Source organism: Marmota flaviventris, chromosome 2, assembly GCF_047511675.1.
Source record: "Marmota flaviventris isolate mMarFla1 chromosome 2, mMarFla1.hap1, whole genome shotgun sequence".
Taxonomy (NCBI): domain Eukaryota; kingdom Metazoa; phylum Chordata; class Mammalia; order Rodentia; family Sciuridae; genus Marmota; species Marmota flaviventris.
Window position 1 is genome coordinate 30,094,852 of NC_092499.1, and position 25,311 is coordinate 30,120,162.

At 46.6% G+C, this 25,311-nt stretch overlaps 1 protein-coding gene and 1 long non-coding RNA gene across 4 annotated transcripts; one reads left to right on the top strand and one right to left on the bottom strand.

Moving 5' to 3' along the window:
• Positions 1-1,361: 1,361 nt before the first annotated feature.
• Positions 1,362-24,961, bottom strand: Dcaf4 (DDB1 and CUL4 associated factor 4). Of its 3 annotated transcripts, none has more exons than XM_027931512.3 (14): positions 24,857-24,961; positions 18,643-18,739; positions 16,813-16,919; positions 16,265-16,419; positions 15,278-15,360; positions 13,760-13,862; positions 11,771-11,914; positions 10,913-10,962; positions 7,235-7,314; positions 5,591-5,689; positions 5,369-5,466; positions 3,745-3,918; positions 3,371-3,485; positions 1,362-1,622 (listed from the first exon to the last, which is right to left on the bottom strand). In XM_027931512.3, the coding sequence occupies exons 2-14, from the start codon at positions 18,729-18,731 to the stop codon at positions 1,429-1,431; spliced, it is 1,491 nt and encodes a 496-aa protein (XP_027787313.1). In that variant the 5' UTR covers positions 18,732-18,739; positions 24,857-24,961; the 3' UTR covers positions 1,362-1,428. The 3 variants fall into 3 exon arrangements, with proteins under 3 accessions (XP_027787313.1, XP_071463800.1, XP_071463801.1); XM_071607699.1 differs by having other exon boundaries at positions 16,813-16,922; XM_071607700.1 differs by having other exon boundaries at positions 16,813-16,922; positions 24,779-24,960.
• LOC139704672 (uncharacterized) lies at positions 1,455-6,094 on the top strand. The gene is made up of 2 exons (XR_011706556.1): positions 1,455-1,543; positions 5,275-6,094. It is a non-coding gene; the product is annotated as an uncharacterized lncRNA (long non-coding RNA).
• Positions 24,962-25,311: the final 350 nt, after the last annotated feature.

Below are 25,311 nucleotides of genomic sequence, written 5' to 3' on the forward strand. Positions count from 1 at the left end.
TAGTTCAACTATTACATAACCAGTCTGATATTCTCACCCATTTTCTGGATTTTGGTTCTTTGTAAGCTGTATGAGGCTTCTTGCAGGAAGTACATGGAACATTCAAGAGGATAAGAACTATGTTCCAAATGAAGCTGTGGCCTTTGGTCACAACCACCCCACAGTCCAACAGGAAGGGAGCCAGGGAATGAACAAGCCCACTTGATGTCCTCTTGCCCTTTGCATTCCTGCTGATTCTTCCCACTCATTGACCTGCCCTGCCTCTGGGGTTCAGGGAGCCCTCTAGTTCGGAGGTCAGTCTCCTGAGGCATGCATTTGAAGGCCAGATGGGCCCGAGGGCAGAGGGCAGCTCTCCAGCACAGTTACTAAAGTTGGTCTCAGCTGTTTCTTCTCTTATCCAGGATCTTAGAGGGCTGGGGATATAGCTTAGTTGGTAGAGTGCTTGCCTTGCATGCACAGGCCCTGGGTTCAATCCCCAGCACCCCCCCCCAAAAAAAGAACTGAGACTTCATTGAGGCTAAATTGCTGCTGCAGCAGCTCAAGCTCTCAGTCATCAGAAGTATCATCCACACCATAGTTCTTCCTACTTTATTGGTTGGTAGAAAGGCTTCTTAACACTGTATGAACATTTCACAAAGTACAGCTCTGAAATCACAAAAAGTCAAAATGGATCTTCTTTGACCTTGGGTCCTTGAATCTGACATTCAAGTTGCTATAACAAAAATAGAAGCTGCTATCCCCTACATTCTGGAAGGTGTTTCAATAAAGGCACTTTAAGGACTCTTTAAAACTAGCATTTAAAGAGATCCATGTTCCCTTCCAATGCATGAGTGCTAACAAAAGGAAAATCTCAGAGATCTACTGAACGGGCCATATTTAATGATATCACGTTTAATGATGAGACTTGAAGACATGACCTGGCTTTTCCTTTCCAACCCTGTTGGCTTTTTCAAGGACACTCAGGTCTTCCTGAGACCCCAGGCACTGACTACACATATTCACTAATCTCATCACTGGGCTTCTCCACAGGGCTTTTGGTAAAAGCAGCAGCTCTAATTTAGTTACTACCCATCTCCTTTAGTCCTTAAGACCAAAGGGAACTAACTATTTAAAGGCTTTCAACAAGAAGAGGATGTAGGTACCTTTTATTTTATGAAAAGGACTTTCAAGCTCTGTATGCCCACAATTTCACTGTAACAACTTTATTAGTGTATTCATATGGAACACCTAGCACCTTGCCCCTAGCAGCCAGAAGGATGAAGGATGTAATTTGTGTGCACAGCATCATTTGAAATGCCCTCATTAGAAGACAGGAGCAAAAACAGGAAAAAAAAAAAAAAAAAGTCAGCCCTCATCAGCAGTGGAAATAAAGTACTCTTTACTCCTTTTAATTCAAATCCACACTTTTGCAGGCGGATCCCTACAGAATCAGCTGTAGGAGAAACAGTAAAGATCCTGCCGGACAGCCATGAGCAGCCCTGGTGCTCCCCGGGAGCCTCCAAGCCGAGAAGAGAAGGCCACACTGGGGATGTCGGCCTTGGAGGTGGGATATGGGGAAGGTATGGTTCTGAGCAGGTGGGCATCATGGAGGCTCCAGATTCTTGTGTAGCAGTCCTGGCCCACTGAGAGACAGAGAAGACACACTGCAGGTTAGCAAGAGAATGCAAGGATAAGCTTACCTACAGGTACATCCCAGTTCCTCATGATTTACCAGGACCAAATGTGATTTTATATGAACCCAAACACAAACGTGTTAATGGAATGTATTTCTACTTCTAGTATGTATTTTTTTAAATTCCTTTTTTAGTTGTAGTTGGACACAATACCTTTATTTTAGTTTTTTAATGTAGTACTGAGAATTGAACCCAGCACCTCACACGTGCTAGGCCAGCGCTCTATTACAACCTCCGGCCCCTAGTATGTATTTTTTAATATCAAAATCATGAGTCACCATGGTGCTCTAGAACCATTTTGCAGGTATTCAACATGATTAGCTGCTCTGGCTCGGCAGGCACCCTGGCTCTCAGGAGGGGATTCTGCTTCTCTTTGTGTCAGAGGCTGGTCAAGTGGGAGCCCAGCCCACCTGGTCTATGAAAGGAATCTGGTTTCCTTTTTATGAAATGCTAGCCAGGAAGATCTCAACTTCATTACATCCTGGGGACAAACCAGATGATAGCTCTTTCCTGAGTTTTTTCTAGTTGAACAGTTCAAGTTCATAATCCAGGTTAAAGTCTTCAGGGCTCTAAGTTCTACGCAATCTGACACTAACACAGTGGTTATGGCAGCCAAGACATGTATCATGTTTCTGGAAATCAGGAGGAGGAGGGTGGACCATTGGTTGCCACGGGTTTCATACCAACCACTCAAGTCTCTAAGACCATAGATGCCATCTCAGTCAAGGATGAACTCGGGGTGCAGTTTACATTGCAGTTAGTGGCCTACCTGTACCTGTCTCTCTCTAAATGTTTAGCTCATGGTGGGCACCATGGCATATGCCTGTGATTCCTTTAACCCAAGAGGCTGAGGTAGGAGGGTTGCAAGCTTGAGGTCAGCCTGGACAATTTAGCAAGATACTGTCTCAAAAACAAACAAAAAAAGAGCTAGGGATGTTTCTGTGGTACATCACCCTTGGGTTCAACCCCTAGTACTGCAAAACAAAGCCAAACAAAACAAAATTGGCTCTTCCCTGTTACCCAGCACACAGAAAAATCTTTTGAGATGAAAACTTACAGAAAGGTAAGGGCTGGGGCTGGGACTCAGTGGTAATGCACTTGCCTGGCATATGTGAGGCACTGGGTTCCATTCTCAGTACCAGGTATAAATAAATAAAATAAAGGTCTATCAACAACTAAAAAAATATTAAAAAAAAAAAAAGAAAGGTAAGTGTTGATGTTGATGAGAATAATAAGAAAATTCTAACAAAGTGATACTGCTTAGTCACAGTAAGTTTTAGGGGAAATAAGTACTTATAGGAACAGTTGTTTGGTAGCTAGACAGCTGCTTCTATTCTACTGATTCTGGAAGGTGTTAAAGGGCACTACTAGAAAGAATGGGAATAAGTTTTCAGACAAAACTGCATGATGGATACACTGACCTGATGAGCAGACTTGCACCCTAACCCAGGTCCTCCAGCTGCCGTCTTGCTGCACCTCACCTGCCCATCACAGTGATGTCTGCCCACTGACAAGGGCACTGTCCATATGCTGGCTGTTTAAACTGCTGCTTACTAACACCCAGCGCCGCCACCTCCCCTCCAGTCCCTATCCCACTTTCCACAGTCCTCATTAGGCAATTCTGGTTTTGATTTACTTCCCCTTTCTGTTGCTTAACATACTGATGAGATGGAATCTCCCCTCCTCCGAGTACCTACCTGCCACCACGATTCCTTCTTCCTCGTGTACGTGCAGGGGCAGGTAGGCATACTCATTCACGTGACCCTCGTACTGTCTTATACATTTGGTGGTCCTCAGGTCCCACAGCTTGATCTGTGGGAAGAAGCACAAGGTTGTTTCCAGTGGCCTCTTCAGGTTATGAGGATCGGCACCTCTAACTCCTGAGCCACCAAAGTCACATGACCAAAGATTCTTTCTCACTTCTAAGCCAGACTAAGGTCATGAGGGCAGTAAAGGAACTCCCCACCGGAGAGCCTATAACTTCTCCCTGCCTGGTGTCCTGGAACCCCTTGGTGTGGCAGGGTTACGGGCCAGAAGCCCCTGGGGCTTCAGGATGTCAGAGTTCCCCTACCTTTCCTGCCATGTCTGATGCCATCAGACATTGCTCTTCCTGGAGGATTTGCATAGAGGTCACTGCTGAGTCATGGAACAGGCGTGTGGCTTTCCAGCCCTTGCCTTGACTTCGAGAACGCAGATCAATGGCAAAGATCTCTCCAGAACGAGAACCATTAAATAGCAAAGGAGTCTGTGGAGAGAGGGACCGCTCAGTGCCCGCTGTACACACCTCTCCCTGAGACTGGGAAGGGCGTGTCTTCCTTTCTCTCCCCACCCCAACCCAGCCCCTGGTGTGGCAAAGTTGGGTCAGTGAGAATGCAGAAGAATTGGACCCCATGTTCCTCTAGTGTCCTTGTGAGAAGCCCACAGGTGCTTGGAGGTGGTCCCACGGTCCCCTTAGGTGATAGTACACTGTTCCCAGCAAGGTCTTTGGCAAGAAAGTAAGGCAAGGAGCATGGAGTAGAAAGTGGAGATCAGGTGAGGTGTGTGGTCCCCATGAGAGGGCAGAAGGCTGGGGAGGTCTGAATGGCCAACTCTATACTTACTGCTTACAGCAGGTCAGCAGACTCCCTCCTCTTTAAATAAGGATTGCACATTTTTTTCTCCTTGGGTACCAGGGGATGAACTCAGAGGAACAACCACTGAGCCACATCCCCAGTCCTATTATTATTATTATTTTGTATTTTTTATTTAGAGACAGGGTCTCACTGAGTTGTTTGGTTCCTTGCTTTTCTCTGAGACTGGCTTTGAACTTGCAATCCTCCTGTCTCAGCCTCCCAAGCTGCTGGGATTATAGGAGTGCACCCCTGTGCCCGGCACTTTTGACAGGGAAAGTCTTCGAAATAACAGTAACCACTGAGCAGAATCCTCAGCCCTTTTTATACTGAGACAGGATCTTGCTAAGTTACTGGGGCCTTGTTAACTTGCTGAGGCTGGCCTTGAACTTGTGATTCTACTGCCTCAGCCTTTAGAGTCACTGGGACTTTGAATCAGCAATTGAACCCAGGAGCATTCAACCACTGAGCCATATCCCAGCCCTTTTTATTTTTTACTTTGAGACAGGGTTTTGCTAAGTTCATTAGGCCTCACTAAGTTGCCAAAAGGCTGGCTTTGAACTTGAGATCCTCCTGACTCAGCCTTCCAAGCTGCTAGGATTACAGATGTGTGACACTGTGCCCAGCTTAAATTTTCATTTTTAAATATATAACTTGAAAACTGTATATGAAACTAGTTAAGTGCTAAGAATCAGTATGAATTTACACATTTTATTTCTGAGGTGCTGGGGATGGAACCCAGGACCTTATAAATGCTAGGTAAGTGCTCTACTCACTGAATGAACTACATCCCCAGCCCCAACATTTTGAAAATGATTTGTCCTGCTGGCTAATCCAAATACTCAAGAACTGCTAACAATTCTTTTAAACAGGAAGTTGATTAAAGCCAGCTTAGGCAGGCCTTTGTGGATCAGCCAACTTTCCCTCGGCTCAGAAACAGTCACATAGTAACCCATTAATCCTTTCTGACACTCTTTTTCCCCCTGTAACAGAGGAAGGACGAGATGCTACACCAGGGAATCCAACTCCAGCAAACTTTGGGCTGTGGGGAAAACTTCCTGTGACACTCTTTCCAATCCAACCAACCATGACAGCAAACTGCTGGGCCAAGACATCACTGTTGGTCCCATATGTCTGCCGGTGTCCTGTCACCACGTTGGTCAACAGCACCCGCCGAGACAAACCTGGCAAAGACGGAAAAGGGTTGATGAGACAAGAGTCCCTGGCACTCTAGGGAGAGGGACTGCTGGATGGGGTTTGAAGTGCACTCCCCCACTCAGGGCACTGGGGGAGGCAGCCGGAACTCACCAGTACTAAAGCAGTTATTTGCCTGGATATTCAGGGACCATGCACAGGACCAGGCACCAGGGATCCGGAAACTGCAGAGCATGCCAGGCCGGTCTGTACCTGTTGGGGGGCATAAAATGTAAGGCACGGCTGCCCTCTGGACCCAAAGATCCCTCCATGCTGCCAGGCCAGTGACCACCGATCCAGGAAGCCACTGGGAAAAGCTGCTCCAGAGGGACTGCCATGGTTTGAGTATGTTCTCCTAAATTAATATTTGGAAATGTTCTCCTCACAGCTGATGGCATTTGGAGGTGGGGCTGGGAGGTAACTAGATAAATCAGGAAGATGAAGCTACCATGATGGGATTAGTGGATCTGTGAGGAAAAGAACCCAAGCTAGCAGATTTAGCTCTTTCACCATGTGAAACACTCCACCATGTTATGATGCAGCAAGGAGACCCTCATCAGATGCTGGTGCCAGCCTCCAGAACGATGAGCTCCGTAAACCTCTATTTTTTAAAAATCACCCAGTCTGTGGCGTTTAGTTATAGCAACAGAAAACAGACCAAGGGTCTATACGATGATCCTTTTATGGGTTTTGTGGCAACAGAAAAAGAGACTAAGCTGGGCAACTGCTCAAGGGGTCCTTCTTTACAGTTCAGACTGTGGAGTGCACAGTCTTAACAGCTGTCAGGGAAGTCGCGTGGTGTCACAGAGAAGGTGGTTTCAAACTTGGCTCATGCTATAAAATGTGTGCTAAGGTGAAATATTTTAAAGGTAAACATTTGCTCTGATAAAACACAAATTATCACAAAATGAATACAGCCACATGCTCACCACCCAGGTTGAGAAACAAAACATTCCAGTACCCAGATGCTCCCTCATGTCCTTTCCTGGGTGCCAACCTCTCACCCCAACTCCTTCCCCGAGGGAACTGCTATCCTGACTTCTAAGGCTAAAAATAAGTTTTATAAGACAAATTCCACTCTCTCTTTGCCTCAGTTTTCTCATCTGTAAAATGGTGACAGGACACTCCTGCCACTGTACAACGGAAGGCCAGGCTCTGGTAACCACACGTGGCCTCAACTGACCCTCACGAACCTGATGGGGAATTGTCACCAATTTCCAGAGGTCAGGCCATCTGTTCAAGTGGGCAAGGGGCAGGCTGGGATTCGTGCCAGGTCTGCCAAAGCCTGCCCTCTCAGTGGCTGAGCATGTCTCATTGACCCAAGTTCTCCGAACGGCTGAAAACTTCATGTCCACAGTGCTGCGAGGAGCAGTCAGAATGCCTTCAGCCAGAACACAGGCAGTATCCCTGCCATACAGCAGAAGCTTAATAAATGTCTTCTGAATGATCAGTACAGGCAGCCCAAACCACAGGTTTGCTGTTTCACACTGGTCACACACACTTTAACTCTGCTTGGGCTACTGAAGTGACCCACAATGGATAAAAAGCAGGAAACATTATAAATATGCCTAGTACTGAACCTGGGACAGACTCATTACTCTCATGGTGCTGCACAGTGCACCTACCCATGCTCCAATCCGGGCTCACCCAGCCTCTGGCTCACACCGCCCCCGCCACATCCCATGCAGCTCCTAGAAGACAGAGGACAGAGACATCCCCAAGAGCTCTGGTTTCTTTCAAAGAAAAGGATCCCCGTACCTGGGTGACTACCTGCGAACAATGACGCTGGAAGCAGAGTGGCACAGCCTGGCGTCTCTGCAAGTCCCATGAGACACAGCCTGGAAAAAGCTGTTAAGGACAATACAAGGCTCTCCTCTGGGAGGATGGCCATCAGCACCCTTCAAAAAATTATAAGACAAAGTAGGACAGACACCCATCAGGCAGATCTAACATGTTTACATATTCCACATCTAGCTTCAGACTTTCTTAAAGGAATAAAATACACAGATATAGAGAAAAAAAAGTTTGTGTGGGGTGCTGGAGTAGTAGCTTAGTGGTAGAGCGCTTGCCCAGCATGGGCGAGGCACTGGGTTCGATCTTCAGCACCACATAAAAACCCATATAAATAAAATGTTAAAATGTATAATTTGAAAATCAGAGTACATTAAAAAAAAAAAAAAAACCCTCTTTGACCCCTCCCCAGTCCACTTTTTCTCTCCCACCCTGGGAATCACTCTTCTCAGAGTGGAAGTAGTTCTTGTAGGCCATGCTCTAATACTTCCATGCACATGCTATTTGTCCATGGATAATATCACGCCGTTCATGCTTTTAAAACCAAGCACCACACAGAATATCCACACCAACTTTCCAATCTCCATTGTCTCCTGGGTTCACCTACACTGATTTGATGATCATCCTGAAGCATTCTAGTCCTGTCCTATGACCACACAGCCAACTTGTAATGGCACACTCCTTTTCTTGGCCTCTCTTGCAGTTCCATCCTGGCACCTTCAGATGTGACCAACTCAGCTAGTAAGTTTTTCTTTGGCTCGTGGCCTCTCTTCCATGCCTGCTGCTGAAGTTCATGCCCTCACTGCCATTCTTGTAAAGTCTAGCAACAGTCTCCACCTGAGGTCTCACCCTCGCCAGCCTATGCTTTCACATTGCTACAAGAGGAATCCCCACAATCACAGTCCTCTAGGGGCACCCCATGTCCTGAAGATTCCATCTTGGAAGGTCCAACTTAGGCAAACACCCATGGGATGGCAACCTGCTGCCCAACGCACCAAACCCCTTCCTGACTTATCCTTTGGCTGGGAACTCCGTCCCCTCTTTCCCGTGTGGCATCTGTGTGGGCAATTCTTGCATCCCTGCCCCATATAATGCCTTCACAGACTCATTACCCACTGAGCTGCCTGTAACCTTATGAAGGGAGTGTAGATGCTCAGCAGATGTTCATTGAATGTGCACGCAAACCTAAATCATTGAAAAATGTAAACATCTGCAAAGTAACCAGGTCAACATCTCAACCATCTGAATGTGTGATGTATACGTGGCATATGGCCTTTGGTGGTAATCTCCATATTATGTTTCTAGTATATCCAAGCTGCTAAAACCACAAATGAGAGAATTGACACTGGACAGCTCAATTCCTTTCTAAATAAACCTTTTGCTCCTGGGCTGGGAGGGTGGGGAAACAGGAAGTTCTTACCCATGTGCACTTTCAAGTTACTGTGGCTGAATCCCAGGTTACACTCAAACTTTGTAACTATGTACTGGGGTCAGTACTTTAGGTTTACTCTTTAAAATATATATATTTTAGTTATAGGTGGATACAATGTCTCTATTTTACTTTTATGTGATGCTGAGGATAGAACCCAGTGCCTCACACATGGTAGACAAGTGCTCTACCTCTGAGCCACAGACCCAGCTCAATAGGTTTACTCTTAATTGATCTCAGGTTAAGCCAGTGGGGGAAGAAATGCAGAGTGCAGATCTGAACAAGGTGCCATTTTTGTGAAGGAAGAAATTTTTGTGAATCCTGGGAGAAATACACAAAAAAATCTTCAGTAAAAAAGCTGAAGATGACCTGGAATGACCAACAGGTATCAAGCCACTGCTCAAGCTGCAACAGACCCAATTTTATGGAGTTTTATCCTTCCTTGGCCCACAGAGAAACCTGAGTACCACTACCTTGCTTTCTCTCTACAAAGAATGGCATCTCCTATCCTCCAGTTAGATCAGTGAAATAAAGGTGGAGGGCTAGGGATATAGCTCATTTGGTAGAGTGCTTGCCTTGCATGCACAAGGCCCTGGGTTCAATCCCCAGCACCAAAAAGAAAAAAAAAAAACAGGTGGTCTCACCACCCCTCTTGAGCTCCAGCAAACAACAGCCACATAAAACTGCAGTTCATAGAAACACATAGTTTTGTGCCAGGCGCAGTGGCGCGCGCCTGTAATCCCAGTGGCTCAGGAGGCTGAGGCAGAAGGAGTGCTAGTTCAAAGCCAGCCTCAGCAAACGTGAGGTGCTAAGCAACTCAATGAGATCCTTTCTTTAAATAAAATACAAAATAAGGCTGGGGATGTGGCTCAGAGCTCGAGTATCCCGAGTTCAATCCCCCATACCAAAAACAAAACAACCAAACAAAAAACCACACAGTTTTGTGCCTTACATAAAATTTATACTCAGATCATTAATGTACTTCAGCTTTTAAAATCCTTCAAAATGTAGTGCCAAGAAGCAAACTGAAAAAAAAAAGAGAGATTCTGATTCAGTTTTCATGTGGTGAGGACCAATGATGGGCAGAAGCTCTCCTAAGCACATTCACAGATATTAACTAATGTTAATTTCATGACGACTCATGAAGCTGGTGTTAAGTGCAATGACAGCTCACAGGTTTAAGAACTCATTGGTGGCTGGGAATGACAGCGAACGCCTGTGATACCACTGGCTTGGGAGGCTGAAGCAGGAGGATCATAGGTTTAAAGCCATCTCAGCAATTTAGGAAGGGCCTAAACAGCTTGGCAAGACCCTGTCTCAAAATAAAATATTTTGAAAGACTGGGATTATATTCAGTGGTTGAACATCCCTGGGTTCACTGCAGGTACCAAAAAAAGCCCCCAAAACCCAACTCCTTCATTATGGGCATGACCCAAGAACACACTCCACCAACATGTGGCTTTGGCTTTAGCAGATTTTGCTAAATGTGCACGCATACCTAAGTCATTAAAAAATGTAACCATTTGCAAATCAGCCCTCTGATTGGGTGATGCGTATGTGGCACGAGCAAGGTAAACTTAAGTCCTTTATAGCACCAAGAGCCTCCAGTGGTCCCAGAGGAAGGCCCAGGCATAACTCTGTACCATATGCTCCTAGCAAAGAAGCCCTGCCAGCTCTCAGGGGAGGCAGTAGCTTGAGTGGGGAGTGTTCTAGAGGAGGCAATCCCTAGGTCATCCTCCCCTCCCCTGTGCCCCTATTAACCAATGCTTCCTTCCTTCACCTAAAGAGGCCTGGGGGCTCCTTCCCCAGGTTTGCTTTCTGTTTTATTTCTCCCATGAGGTACTGACACGGATGCTGAGTGTGTCCAATGACCCCAGAACCTGCAGCCACACAGCAGAGGCGGAGGAAGTGGCCTCTGGAGCCAGATTGACTGGTTTCCAACCTACTTCCACCACCTCCATGTGGAGTTCCAGAACAGTGTCTGCCAGGGACATCAATATCATCCCATGTTAATAGGAGCTCAACGACTGGCTTCTCTGTGCTCCATGGGAATTCTGACCATCTACCTAAGTGTCCTGTTTTCCTCTGAAGGGTGAGACATGAGTGCAGAATTCCCTAGCCCCCTGCACTAAGTTGTCATCTCACAAAGTCCACAGATGTTCAGGTCCACACAGGGCACAGATGCCCGACAAACCTCTTCCCCTGGCAAAGGATACAGAATGTGGGAATCCAAGTGGTTCAGCGAGGCCCAGCACACAGAATTCACCTGGCAAGAAAGCAGGATGGAAAGACTGGTTTGTCTGTCAGCTCACGGAAAAGGCTTTCTTCTAGAATAACTTGTGGAGACACAGACTTATGATTTCTTTCTTCAGAAAGATATCACTCCTCTTAAAATGGGTTGGAACAAGCATTCTGAGGACAGGAGAGAGCTCCTAGCCCTGTTGGGCCTGGAGGCCGCCAGAAAGGCCTCAGTCCCTTTGTGTCAGCACGGGTCCCACCCTGAGGTATCTGGCATCCCCTCTGGGCCAGGACCACATTCTCTCCAGTGGCAGGGGACAAACCTAACTCTAAAAGTATACCTTGCCTTACTTAACCCAGAAGCGATTTTCAATTTGTATGCATACCATGGCTCACGTTCTAACTGAACCGGAAGTTACAGCTTCTCTGAAGAGGTACAACATCACTGCAATCTAAAGGTTGCCCGGGACAGCGAAAAAGCTTTATATTTATTTCAATCCCAGTGCTGGCCACAGTCATGCAGCCCTCATCCCAGCAACTCTGCTACTTTAGACCAACTCCTGACCCACCTGCAGGGAGTGTCCTTACACCAGTGCTGCCTCAAGCCCATCCCAACCAGCTCAACTGATTTTTTCTTCCAACACAGAAACTCCTGGGTCCCCTCTACTCCCTATTGGTTCTCAGGAACTAACAAGCTATTTGTCCCTTGGGAAAATGAGGCAACTGTGCCTTCCCTTCTTCAAAAGTCATATGTCATCTCTGAATCTGGCCAACCACTGCAGTGCCCCTGGCCCAAAGGCAAAGTGGCTAGAAGGCTGAAGAGACAGAGGACCTACCTTCCGGTTGGTAAAGTAGAGGTTTTCGTGCATGTTCACCTTGGGCGTGGGGGTGTTCAGACCCTGCAGGCTGATGATGCCATACTTGGAGCCTCCAACCTTGACATCGTTCACTGTGAAGAGCCGATCACTGTTGGTATCTGCCTACAGGAGGGGATGGGCTGCAAGTGACCTCCTGGCCTCCAGGGAGTACATGTCCCCAGGTGACAGACAGCTCCTCTCTAGGAGCAACTGTGGACATGGCCTATCTTCCTTCTGCTCAGTGTAGCAATCTCTGAGCAAAGCTCCCAGGGTCTGGTCAGTCACTTAGGAGCACAGATGTGGATGGCAGGAGGGGGCATGGACAGAAGCCTGAGGTCTGCAGTCACCCACCCTGCTCAGAATTGAGCCTGAAGAGTTCTAGTGTCAGACCAGAGGAAAATAACCACAGGGCAGTCATGAAAGCCATGGAACCAGGGAAAATGCTAGTTATAACCATTTATGGATAAAGAATGATACAAAATTCCATTCCTTATTACAATATACTATGATCACCAGCAAGAAAAAGCAATGCTGCAGGGGCTGGCAGAGCAGCTGTGTGGGAGAACGTGCGCTTAGCAGGTAACGGGTGTGGGGTGCCATGCCCAGCACTCTGCCAGTTGACTTGGGAAGAAGAGTTATATCCCTGCCTGAACCACTCCAGTGACTAGAATGTGATCTGAAAAAGTGCTCTCTGGGTGGCAAACTGCCTTTCTGGTCACACTTGCTGCCAGTCACCTGTGTCACAGGGTAATGAGGAAGATCTATCCCCAGCTGAATAAGGCGAAACCCAGCATGAGGTGCTCAGGCTAATAACGGGCACCAGACTCCACGCCAATCACCTTCATACCCCTCCCTGGCTTACCCTGCAGAAGGAGCTCTGGAGGGGAAACCAGTGCAAAAAAAACATTCTGATCGAGTTCAAATTATAGCTACAAATACAAAAGATGACGTCACAGCTGAGAATGTGGGCCCTGTTCCACACCCCCTAGGTGTGGGCAGGTCTTTTGCTCTCAAGGTGCCCTGGGGGAGGAGGACTCAGCATCAACCTTAAGGGTCAATCTCAAGGTGTTAGCCTCCAGCCCTGCCAGCAGATCACTGCTTCTCCTCTCCTACTCCCAAGTTCTCATTTTGCCTCCAGGAAGGACGGGCTTCCCAGGCAGGCCATGCTCTCTTGAGCCCATGGAGCAGTGGGGCTCCCTCATTTGCTTTCTCTCTGCCAATATATCCTGGGGCCCCTGGACTTCAGCAGCTGGCTCTGGCTTCCAGCCCAGGCCCAATTAAAAGCAAAGGAAACCTTCCACTCCCTACAAATGATGTAATGGAGGGGTGCTGATCTATAGGCCCAGGGACACAGACCTGCAGGCCCTGGCCACTAACATCAGGGACGTTGAGAAAGGGAGTCATACTCTTTTGCATACTAGAACTTCACTTTTGGCCTCCAAACCTTGTCCTACTCTATCAGGGGTTAGAAGTCCCTGTTCCACCATGTACCTTTTCAATTGCACACACAACATAGCCAGGGAGAAATTATTTTGTAGGGATTTTTCCCCAAACTTTTTTTTTTTTAATATAATTTCTTGATACCTTTATTTTATTTATTTGTTTTTATGTGGTGCTGAAGATCGACCCCAGGACCTTGCATGTGCTAGGTGAGCTCCCTACTGCTAAGCCACAACCCCAGCCCTTCATAAGGATTTTTAAGTCAATGTGTGGTTGGGCCCAGGCCCTATGTCAAATGACAGGGCTGAAGAAGGCTGGTGATGGCCCCAGCACAGCCTGCCCAGCCAGCTCAGCGTATGCTCCCAGGGAGGTGAGCCGGTAGGTTCAAGTCATAACACACAGAGGACACCACCTGCTCTCATAGCAACTGGCTTCTACACAATCAGGCTTGAAGACCACCAGTACTAAGCCGTGAAGTGTCCAGAGGCAGCCATACCTGGCATCCTGAGACATCTCCTTCCCACTCACCAGGATGAGGTTAAACCGGTCGCTCGCCAAAGCAGAGGGATCTGAACTCTGAACCTGGACCTTTTTCCTCTCCATGCAGCTCACTCGCAGCTCGTGGGCTAAACTACAAAGGCAAATGGAAGTGTAAGGAGAGTGTGGGTGCCACAGCTAGCCATCCCTGAAGACTTGGGGAACCAGGTATGGTGGGGCACACCTGCAGTCCCAGCTATTTGGGAGGCTAAGGAGAGAGTCCAGGAGCTTGAAACCAGACTAGACTCTATCTCAAAATAAATGAATGAACAAATGAACAAATGAATAAATAAATAAGGAAGATTGGGGACTTCTGTTCTTTCTGCCTACTTCTTCGTATTATTTCAGCCATGGAGCTGCGTAAGGTTCCTGATAATCTGAATTTTAGTTTTCACTCAGGAAAATGCAAACAAAATACTGGGTAGACCTCCTTGGATTCAAAGAAAGTTAGAACCTAAGGGATTTATTTTTAGATCATCTAGTATAATTCATTCTCTTGTAATAATGAGAATGTACCTAAGAGTAAGAGATGAATAAGAAGCTGAAGGGCAAAGGGTGACCAAGAGGAGGCCAGGTTGCCCATCTACCTTCCTGTTCCCTCCTCCCTCCACAGCATGGCCATTCTCCACTTCACATAGAAGGGATCTTTCTAACAGGCCTTTATCTCTTTTGCCCTCAGGAGGAAATACAGGAAGCTCGCCCTGCCCCATACTCTCCAAAAGGTACCACAGTAGTTCACTGAAGGGGCCTCTTCTCCAAGGTGAGGGGACTGCCCCAGTGAGCCCCCTCAAACACCAGCAGCAGGCAGCAGAATGCAGGGCTTCTGTGCTTGGGTGCTAGAGTCAGGCAGATCCTGTCTTTCTAGCTCTACCTGGAGCAAACCTCTCCACTGAGCCTCCATTTCTCAGGTAATGGGAGGCATGTTTCAGCCTATCTCATGAGTTTTAGTTAGAATTATATCAGGCATCCCAAATTTGTTTGTTTTTAAAACAATCCTGGGGATGGAACAGGGCCCTGTGAATGCTAGATAAGTGCTCTATTACTGAGCTATATATACCCCCAGGCCTTTTTTGAAATTTTATTTTGAGATGGAGTCCCAGTAAGTCTCTGAGGCTGGCTTTGAAAATGTGATCCTCCTGCTTTAACCTCTCAACTAGCTGGGATTACAGGTGTGCACCACAGCACCCAGCCACCACACATGTATGCATTTAAAAATCCATTTCTGGTGACCCCTCATTAGAAGAGGAAGAGAAGGAAGCAGAACTCTCACAGGAATAAAGCTGCCACAAGGATCACAGAGTGAACATCCTGAGTCATTTCTGTCTAAATTCCCTCTCCTCCTGGCATCCTGCAAGGGTCTCTCTCCCTCGCTCTATAAACTGGAGCTCTCAACTGTGAAGTGTCTTCACAGAGCAGCACACGTTCTCCCCTGACTGGATTCTTGGACCATGGAAGAAAGAAATGGGAAAGAACATTCACTGAGAAAACAACAATGAGGCATTATCTTACCGGCAATAACTGGTGACATTGAGGAAACCCAGACGGCTTTTTTGTAGGAAAGAAGATGCATTAAATCCCATTCTGGCTACTTTCTAAGGAAAAAAAAAAAATTTTCAGTGAAGATTTATTTGTGTATAGAATAAAAGAATTTTAGTTCCATAGATACAATGAAGAAAACAGGTTTTTGGGCAAAAATTAGATGCGTAAAAGTCTGACGGTGTCCTTTGAAATCTCTTCTCCTTGACACGGGGAAATACCAGCACTGGAAGGCTTGTATGGGTGACAGAGTCTGCACCACACCTCTGTCCAAGCCCTGTCAACTTACATCTGGGGAGATGAAGCCACTGTGCTGGTGGATACAGAGTGGACCAGACACTCAGCTTTGAGTCATGCACTGTGCACCCCGGGAGAACCCAGAGGCCAAGCATTTTCCCTGCCACTGGTCCCACACTAACAAAATATCCCAGCATCTAGACCTGTCTTCAAGACTGCCTGTGGCGGTGCTGGGGTTGTGGCTCAGTGGTAGAGCGCTCGCCTAGCACGTGTGAGGCCCTGGGTTCGATCCCCAACACCACATAAAAATAAGTAAATAAAATGAAGGTATTGTGTCAAACTACAACTAAAATTTTAAAAATAAATAAATAAATAAAATGGAGGTATTGTGTCCATCTAAAAAAACGATTGCCTGTGGCATCCAAATCATACCCATCAAAATCCTGCACTGTCTATTTAAACTACATCACTGAAATTCTATCATGCAGTTTCCCAAGAGTCTCCCAAGGAAGGACATGTTAGAATCACTGATGAACAAACAGGAAGTGGGGGGCAGGAGATTGTTGGCTGTTCTTATTCTCTTCATCATTTCCCTGTCAGGGAAAATCCAGGGCCCTCCTCCCCCGAAGTGTCTATGCCTGGTGTTAGGGCCTCCTTCAGCCACAGACAGATGTTGATAGAGGGCAGGGGCTGGGGGGCGGGGGGCAGGGGTGCAGAACCCACCTTTTTCTGCTCATCCTCTTCTAGAAGCTTCAGTCTTTTGCTTTCCATTTCCTTTTGCCGGATGCTCTCCTTCGTGAGGGGGTTGCAGTTGTTGTGCCCAGGCAGCAAGCGGAAGTAGCGTTTCTTTTCAGGGTCAAAGTAATAACCTGGCAGATCTTGAGCAAAAATGAATGAATGAATGAATGAATAAACAAACTCACCAACTTAAAATGCTATGAACTGACCCACCTGGTAAGGAGCCTAGGGGCTTGTCCCCCACCCCTCTCAGCTGTCTGTTTCTATCATGGACTGAGTTCAGTCCTGGGGGAGACCATCTGTCCTAAGGTCACTGTTCCTGACAAGCCCAGTTCCTTCCTTAAAGGTTTCAATTTGTTCCTAGAATTTCCTCCAAGTTAGGAATGGGCTGTGGTTCCCACGCAAGTGAAGAGACACAGACACACATCCTTGGCTGGAAGGAAGGGCAGACAGGACAGACAGCAACAGACAAGGCAGCATGAGCTTTCCTTTCCCCAGGCTGGGCCAGAAGTCCTACATAGCAGCCTGCTCACCTGGCACTGAAGAAGCCCCAGTCGTGCTGGATGAGGCTGACGTTGACGCAACCTCGCCATCCTCATAGTCGGAGTCCTGCAGGTCCTGGGGCACCTCTGTGGCGTACCTGCTGACAGACGTGTGTGAAAGGCTGAGTTTCCAACGATTCTGACTGGGTATTGTTCAAGCAGCTCTTCAGCCTTTACCCCCAACCTTTCTGATGACTTGGGGGAGTACTAACTCCCTACATACTCCAAAATAAGGGCCAGGTTTGGGTTTATAACTCTTTCCGGTTTTAAAAAGGGGATGTATGTCATGGTAATTCCTTCTTTTTGTCTCAACTTCAGCACTTTCTGAGGTCTTCTGGAATTTTCCAGATGAAAAAAAGAACAGAAACCTTTGCCAACTGGGCTCATTTTGTCAGCTTAACAGTAGTGCCAAACCAGGTGAATTTCATTTTTAAATTTTACCTGACCAGCCAGCCAACCTTATAGATGGAAAAACTGGGGCTTGGGAAATAGAGGTAACGTGCTTAGTAATCCTGAGACCAAGTCATGGCTAAAACACTGGATTTGTAAAGCCACAAGCGGCTTCTGTGGCAATTATAGGCTGAAGGATATAGTGATAAACAAAAGACCCTATTTTAGAGTCTCAACAAAATCTACTTTAAAATCAAGAACTTCTGCCCACTATACAGTCTAAAAGTGAAAGAAACTGCAAAACTAGGATGAAGGAATGCAACATAAATCTCCCCAAAATACCAGGCTATGCAAAGTTTCAGGGAAAATTATTTAGTCCCCCTTCTCTGGCTCAGAGTTTCCTGAGGCAGCAGGAGGAGGAAGGATTAAGTGTCGTGAGTTTATGCTTCTCGTCCAAGGACTGCTGCTCCAGTCTTTCCACATGGAGAGCAGGTGGCAGTTCCCAGCAAGTTTCCAAGCCCTGCTATGCTGCCATGGCTGGGCTGGGCCTCGCACAGATCACACTGTGCTGCATGCTGTGCTCTTGTGGGAGGGCCTGGGGCCCCCAAACATATCCATGGCTCTCCTCACAAAACAGACAAACATTGGGCATGGTCCTAATCTTTCTACAATATGGGTCCAGGGTGAGGATTTACACCCCACGAGACCCATTGTGTGCTGCGGGCCTACTCAGAGCCAGACAACTACACATTCCCTTGTGAGAAGCTAAATGTGGAAGACTTTGAAATCGACAGACATTTGCAAAACCGAGGGCTGTATAGGACTTCCAGTGGCCAGGAGTCACAGAAGCCACCCTTGATTGCAGGGACGACCTCTCCTGGGGCAGGTGGGAGTATGCCGTTGTTTGTATTTCTTTCATGCAAGAAAATAAACAGAATGTGGAAAATGTTCATGCTGGGCTTTCAATTAGGTATAGTCTGAGTTTTATTTTCTAAGCTGGTGGGTACATGGTGTTCACTAAATTATTCTTTATACACTTATATATCTTAAGCACTATATTTTCTATATATTTATGTCATAGGTTTCCACAGATTATTTCCTTTGGCCAAAAGAAAAAGAATAATTTCCAAAATGGAGTAGCAGGTCTCCAGTTACGTCAGATAATGTCTACCTATGACCTATGGCTAATGCTCTGGCCAGAAACCACAGTCACTCTGGTAAGAAAGATTGGCCATACTTCCTGACTCCTCAGGGTGGAGGGCTGAGCAGTAGACGTCACCCACCCAGAAGCCTGTGAGAAGCACCGCTCTCCTCAGGCTCCACCTAGACTCATTTTGGGGGGGAACCCAGAGACATTTGCATGTGGGACACAGTGTGCTGGACAAGCCAGAGCGGCAATGGGCACAGACAGTTCCCCAGCCCCGCACTTGCCTCTGGCTAGAATGCTGTCGAAGCCAAGGGTTCTGCTGGCGGCCTCTTCTCCCAGGTCTTCTCCTGCTCTGCCAGCTGCTTTTACTCATTTCTGTTCCTACGAGAGAGAAGACGGCACCTGGGAGTGAGCATTTCCTCCTTGCTTCTTGGCAGTACCTTCAGGCTCAGAGTGGTTACACCAAAGCTGCCACACAAAGCCTTCCCTGTAAAGGGCTGTTTCTGGCACACTCCCCAAGTCCCTTCCCACCACCCTGAAGGGAGAACACAGGTCCCCAGCCCAGGGAAGAGACGGTGCAAGGCGTGATGTCCCTAACTTCTCTCCACTTCACAGATGCCTGCCTGTACTAATTCCTAACGTTGTCCCTCACACACAAACAGGTGTGTGTCCTGGCATTTTTCCAGGCACACTCATCCCACCTGGCTATCGATCTTATCCCTCCCCAGGGACTCTGCAGACGCCTGCTTAAAGTCTCCATCTCCTTAACTTGGCTCGTAAACATGCCCAGGTTTTTCATTTGTACATGCTCTATCTCAAGTCCCAAAGGAATGGAAGTGACCTACACGCACAAATTCCATGTCTTCATTTCCCACCATTCCTCAGCCTGCTGCGGCTGGGCCTCCCCCATCTCACCTTTCTGCTAAAATGCTCTTGCTGAGTTCTTAGCTAATGATCACCCGCTCTCCTCAGCCGGACTTGCTGCCACCTGTGACCCCACAAATTTCACTCTTCCTTTGCTGCAGTGTCTTTCTCCTGGTTCTCCTTTTCCTTGTCAAACTCTTCCTTCATTGGTTTCTCTTGGGTCACTACCCTGTCATTTCCACTGCTCTGTCCTAGATCCTCCTCTTTGCACACGTAACACCATCTCATCCCCAGACACAGGCTCGCCTCCAGCCCCGAGGGGCCCTGAGCATCAAGCTCCTTGGCTGTTGCCTCCTGTCTATTTCCACAGATGCGGCAGTCAACAGGGTCAACAGAGAATTCGCTTGCCATGTGTGAGGCCCTGGGGTCAATCACCAGCACCTGCACACAAGAAACCTATGCTTGCTCCCTAGACCCTAGCTCCCCAGACTGTTTCTCTCTTTTTTTTTTTTTATTTTTTAGTTGTCACTGGACTTTTATTTATTTATATGCGGTGCCGAGAATCTAACCCAGTACCTCACACATGCTAAGCAAGCACTCTTACCACTGAGCCACAACCCCAGCCCTCTTTTTATTTCTTAACATTTTTTTAATTGTAGATGGACACAATATATTTAGTTATATATTTTTATGTGGTGCTGAGGATCGAACCCAGCACCTCACATGTGTGAGGAAAGTGTTCTACCACTGAGCCCCAGCCCCAGCCCCTTGACTGTTTCTCTTTTCTGTAAATAACATCACTGGCCGCTCCAGGCCAAAAGTATGATCATTTCCCAAACAATGAACTCCACATGTGTGGGTTTACCTATAATCAATTACACCCCAAAGAATACAGTTGTGTCTATTATCAGTTAAGTTTCAAGCTGAAAGGTGCTGTGCCCAGGAGGGGAAAGATATATGGTCAGTGTTACGAAGAAAAATAAGCCTTACTGACATGAAGTTTATTACTATTACCAATTCCATTAAAAGATCAATGTTTCTTTAGGGTGTTCAGTCTGTACATAAACGTCTATAGTTTCTTTTACTTCAGCACTAATGTGGAAACAGTTTAGAAAATATGCTGGTGAGTCCAAGACTTGACCTCATCCCTCAGAAGACAGGACCACACCTCCTACACTGTTATCCTTCACAGGGGCTGCACATCACAAGGACACAAAAGATAATAAAATTACTGCAAGTACAGCTTTTGGTCAGGGAGAATGTTTCTAAATCACCAACTCAGGCACTCCAAGAGAATAAGGTGGGCTAACGATAGCATGCACTGATGTTATGGGCAAGATCAATACAGTGATCTGAACAAAGCTGTGGGTGGTGGCTCACAAGTGCAATCCCAGCCACTTGGGAGGCAGAGGCAGGAGGATTGCAAGTCTGAGGCCAGCCTTGGCAATTCAGTGAGACCTTATCTCAAAAAAATAGAAATGGGCTGGGGATGTAGCTCAGTGATAGAACACCCTGGGTTCAATCCCTAGTACTGCCAAACAGAAAAATTACCTGGTCCAAATCAGTGGGAAATTGAGAAGTCCTGTCTGGGCAGGAAGCATTCAGTAACAATCAATAATGAAAACTGAATGAAACCCTGCTCTGCGCGGTACACACTATAAAGTTGGGTGTGTTGCAAAAGGCTGAGCCTGGCTTTGCCTTTCAGAAAATCTTTTAAATTCTTCAAGGTATGAAGAATCAGTTCTCAGAGACTGCTATCCCGCAAAGAAATCTCAAAAAATACATAAACCCGATTTGACATTTTGGAACATGATTAGGCAATATTTATAAAGTAACTTATAAATGTACATGCCTTCTTCCTTCTGGGAATCACTTCTTTTTTTTTTTTAGAATTTTTTAAATTTTTTTTTTTAGAGAAAGAGAGAGAATTTTTTAATATTTATTTTTTAGTTTTCGGCGGACACAACATCTTTGTTTGTATGTGGTGCTGAGGATCGAAACTGGGCTGCATGAATGCCAGGCAATCCCCAGCCCTCTCGGAATCACTTCTAAAAAAAAAAATTCAAAAGACTGTAAAAGTTATCAGGGTGTGGCAGTCAGAGCCCTTAGTCCCAGCCATTTGGGAGGCTGGAGGCTGGAGGCTGAGATGGGAGGACTGCTTGTGCCCAGGAAATGGAGGCCAGCTTGAGCAACACACAAAGATCCCATCTCAAAAAAAAGAAAAAAAGGTCACATAGAAGAAAGATATTCACTACAATTTCCAGATCATCTTATAAGGCTGGTATTATCCTGATTCCAAACAAAAACATCGGAAAACTATAGATCAATGTGCCTTATGAATGCATCAACAAAAATCCTCAATAAAATGCTGGTAAAACAAATCCAGGATCAAATAAAAAGGATTATATGGGTGGTGGGGAGACAATGAAAGAACTTTGGACTGTGCAGAGGGGAGTAATGGGAGGGGAGGGGAGTGGGGGAGGGGAGGGGAGGAGGGGAGGGGGGAGGGAGGGGAGGAGGGGAGGGGGGAGGGAGGGGAGGAGGGGAGGGAGGGGAGGGGAGTGAGGGGAGGGGAGGGGGTGTGGGGATGGGAAGGAGGGTGGAATGAGACAGACATGATTACCCTATTTATGGCACCCTCTTCAGCCAGAGGTAGAGAAATTGTGCTCCATCTGTATACAATGTGTCAAAATGCATTCTAATGTCTTGCATAACTAATTAGAGCAAATTAAAAAAAAAAAAAACATTAAAAGCATTATACACCATAACCACATGAGATTTACCCCAGGAATATTAGGCTGGTCAACCTATAAAAATCAATCAATATAAAACACCAAATTAATAGAAGATGGAGAAAAATCCCATATGATTTTTCTCAATTGAAGGAGAAAAAGCACTGGGCAAAATCCAACACCCTTTCATGATAAAAACACTCAACAAAGTAGAAACAGAGGGAACTTTCTCAACCTGACACAGTGTCCACAAAAGCTTCACAGCTAACATCATTAACCACGGGAGAATGAAAGCTTTCCCTGATATCAGGAATAAGACAAAGATGTCTGCTCTCCCCACTCTCACAGAAATAAAAAGCAAACAAACAACAAAGGAAGTATCTTTGCAGTAACATAATCCTACAGACAATCCTAAAGAATCTGCCACAAAACTAACTGGCGCTAATCAACAAGTTCAGTAAAGCTGCAGGCCACAAGATCAATATTAAAAGGAAAAAAAAAAAAAAAATCAAGGATATAGCTCAGGGGTAAGTGCACTTGCCTAGCCATGTCCAAGGCATTGGATTCAATCCCCAGCATCACAAAAAAAAAAAAAAAAAAAAATCAATTAACATTCACTATCAATAAACAATCCAGAATGAAGGTAAAGAAAAGTTACATTTATAATACCATCAAAAAGAATGAAGTATTTAGGAATATATTTAAGAAAATGCATGACTTTTACTTTGAAAATCATAAAACATCAGGGAAAGAAATTACAGACTTGCTGCAATCTCTATTAAAATGCAATCGCATTTTATTTTTTTTCAGAAACAGATAAGCTGATCCTAAAGTTCCTATGGGAACTCAAGGGACCAGAATAACCAAAATGACTTTGAAAAGGAATAATGTCAAGGGATTCATGCTTTCCAAGTTCAAACTTCCTACAAAATTAATCAAGACACTGATACTGGCAGAAAGAAATGCAGATCAAGGGAACAGAACTGAAAAACACAAAATAAAACCATATATCTAGTGCTACTTGGTATTCTACAAAGATGCCAGAACCATTCAAGAGGGTAAAGAATTAATCTGTCTTTTCTTTCCTTCCCTTGTTGTGTGCATGTGTGTGTGGAGGTCACTGGGGATTTAACCCCTGGAGCACTTTACCACAGAGCCACATCTCCTATCCTCTTTTATTTTTATTTTGAGACAGATTCACAGCTGCCTAGCCTCAAACCTGGATTCCTCCTACCTCAGCCTCTCAAGACATGTGCCAAAATTTTCTTTTAAAGGTGGATATCTATCCCAGCTGTTCAGAAGGCTGAGACAGGAGGATCAGGAGTTCAAAGCCAGCTTCAGCAATGGGAGGGGTGTGTGTGAAGTGCTACACAACTCAGTGAGACCCTGTCTCTAAATAATATACAAAATAGCGCTGATGATGTGGCTAAGTGGTTGAGTGCCCCTCAGTTCAATTCCCAGTCCTCTCCCCAAAAAAGTAAGTTGAGCTGAGTGCAGTGGCGCACATCTGTAATCCCAGTGGCTCAGGAGGCTAAGGCAGGAGGATTTCAAAATCAGCATCAGCAACTCAAGGAGGCCCTAAGCAACTCAACTCAGTACCAAAGGGGACTCTAAATAACTATTAAAAAACATGGGCTGGGGATGTGGCTCAGTGATTAAGCATCCTTAGGTTCAAGCGCTGGTATCAAAAAAAAAAAAAGTTGACAAGTGCAGAAGGATAAGAGAGAAACAAAAATGCAGACAATTCAGTGTAGAGTTCTGTTTAGTGAGGGAAAAAAAAACTTTAAAAAAGTTTTCTATTAAAAAATTTATAATAGGGCTGGGGATGTGGCTCAAGCGGTAGCACGCTCGACTGACATGTGTGCGGCCCGGGTTCGATCCTCAGCACCACATACAAACAAAGATGTTGTGTCTGCCGAAAACTAAATAAATAAATAAATATTTTTTAAAAATTTTTTAATAAATATTCAGGTGGCAGGCTTTGTATTAATGCCCACCCTGGGTTGTGTCCCCCTTGCCCCTTTGGTCCTGAGGAACTTCTACTACAGAGTTACAACCTCATCCCATTTCATTTTGAGAATGAATGGGCTCCTGCATCAGCCTCCCAAATTGCTAGTATTACAGGAATGCCACCATACCTGGCAGAATTAGTGTTTTTAACCCTACATTAAGGAAGCCAGGGTTCGAGGATTAAGTAACATACTCTGAAAGTCACAACTGGTGGTGGAACTAGGGTTCCACCCCTCCTGCTGGTCAGATCTCTGGGTCTGGTTACGCACAGGACACCATCCCAGCTCTAACTTCCACTGTTTTTTTTTTTTTTTTGGTACCAGGGATTGAACTCAGGGGCACTGGACCACTGAGCCACATCCCCAGCCCCTATTATGTATTTTATTTAGAGATACGGTCTCACTGAGTTGCTTAGCGCCTTTATGTTGCTGAGGCAAGCTCTGAACTCATGATCCTCCCGCCTCAGCCTCTTGAGTACTGGGATTATGGGAACGCGCCACTTAGCCAGGCTACACGACCTTAATTTCAACGTGGGAAATCCAAGGCCTGCAGTTTGGCCACTGCCAAGTCCTAGGTGGGGCCTTCAGGGCCAGGCTTAGGAAAACGCTCCTGTGTTCAGGCACAGCGGCGACACTCTGCGTCCCCTGCCCCCGGGGGCTTACGGCTGAGGATCCGACCCCGCAGGAGGAGCGCACGTGCAGCGAGGTTGCGCTCTCCGGGCTCGCGGGCCCAGCCCCCCACCACGCCCAGCTCAGGCCGGCGTTCCACGCGCGCGCTGCCGCCCACCCCTTTCCTGGCCTGCCGTGTCGCCTACCTGACCCCGAGATCTTTAGCCGGACACTAGCAGCTCGCCGATCGAGGCCAGGGAGCACCCCAGCCAGCACAGACTTACCTGACCGGGGCGTCCTTTCCCGCTCTCATTTACCGCACAGCTCCGCAGACACACTGACCAGACGGGAAACCCCGGAAAGATCGAGGTGCAGCGACAGCCAGTTAGGTGAGCCGGTTTCTGTGTTGTCGCCGCGGGTGGGGCTAGGGCATCAGGCCTTGTCTTCTCATTGGACGCGGCTTCTGTCTATCTACATCAATAGGGGCGATCTTACGGAGAGGGCGGGGGCTTGGGGCTTCAGCTCCGCCCAGGCCTGGCTTTGGCTCCTCCCAGGTCTGGGATGCTTGTGAGCTTGCTCAGCATCTTGCAGAGCTTGGATCTCAGGCAATCCCTCAAGAGTGGTGGATGGCTTCTCTCGTTAGAAGTCTTCTTGCAGTTTGGGGTCACTATGCAAACCAGAAACTGGGCAGGGGATGTAATTAATGGCAGAGAATTTGCCTAGCATTTGTGAGGCCCTG

Excerpts from the sequence above, each read along its gene's own strand:
- Dcaf4 (XM_071607699.1), bottom strand. The coding sequence starts at position 18,731 with ATGAGTAAAAGCAGCTGGCAGAGCAGGAGAAGACCTGGGAGAAGAGGC. Across the intron at positions 16,923-18,642 it reads CGACAGCATTCTAGCCAGAG|CAGGTACGCCACAGAGGTGC; the intron begins GCAAGTGCGGGG and ends CACGTCTGTCAG. Across the intron at positions 13,863-15,277 it reads AATGTCACCAGTTATTGCCG|TTTAGCCCACGAGCTGCGAG; the intron begins GTAAGATAATGC and ends TTGCCTTTGTAG.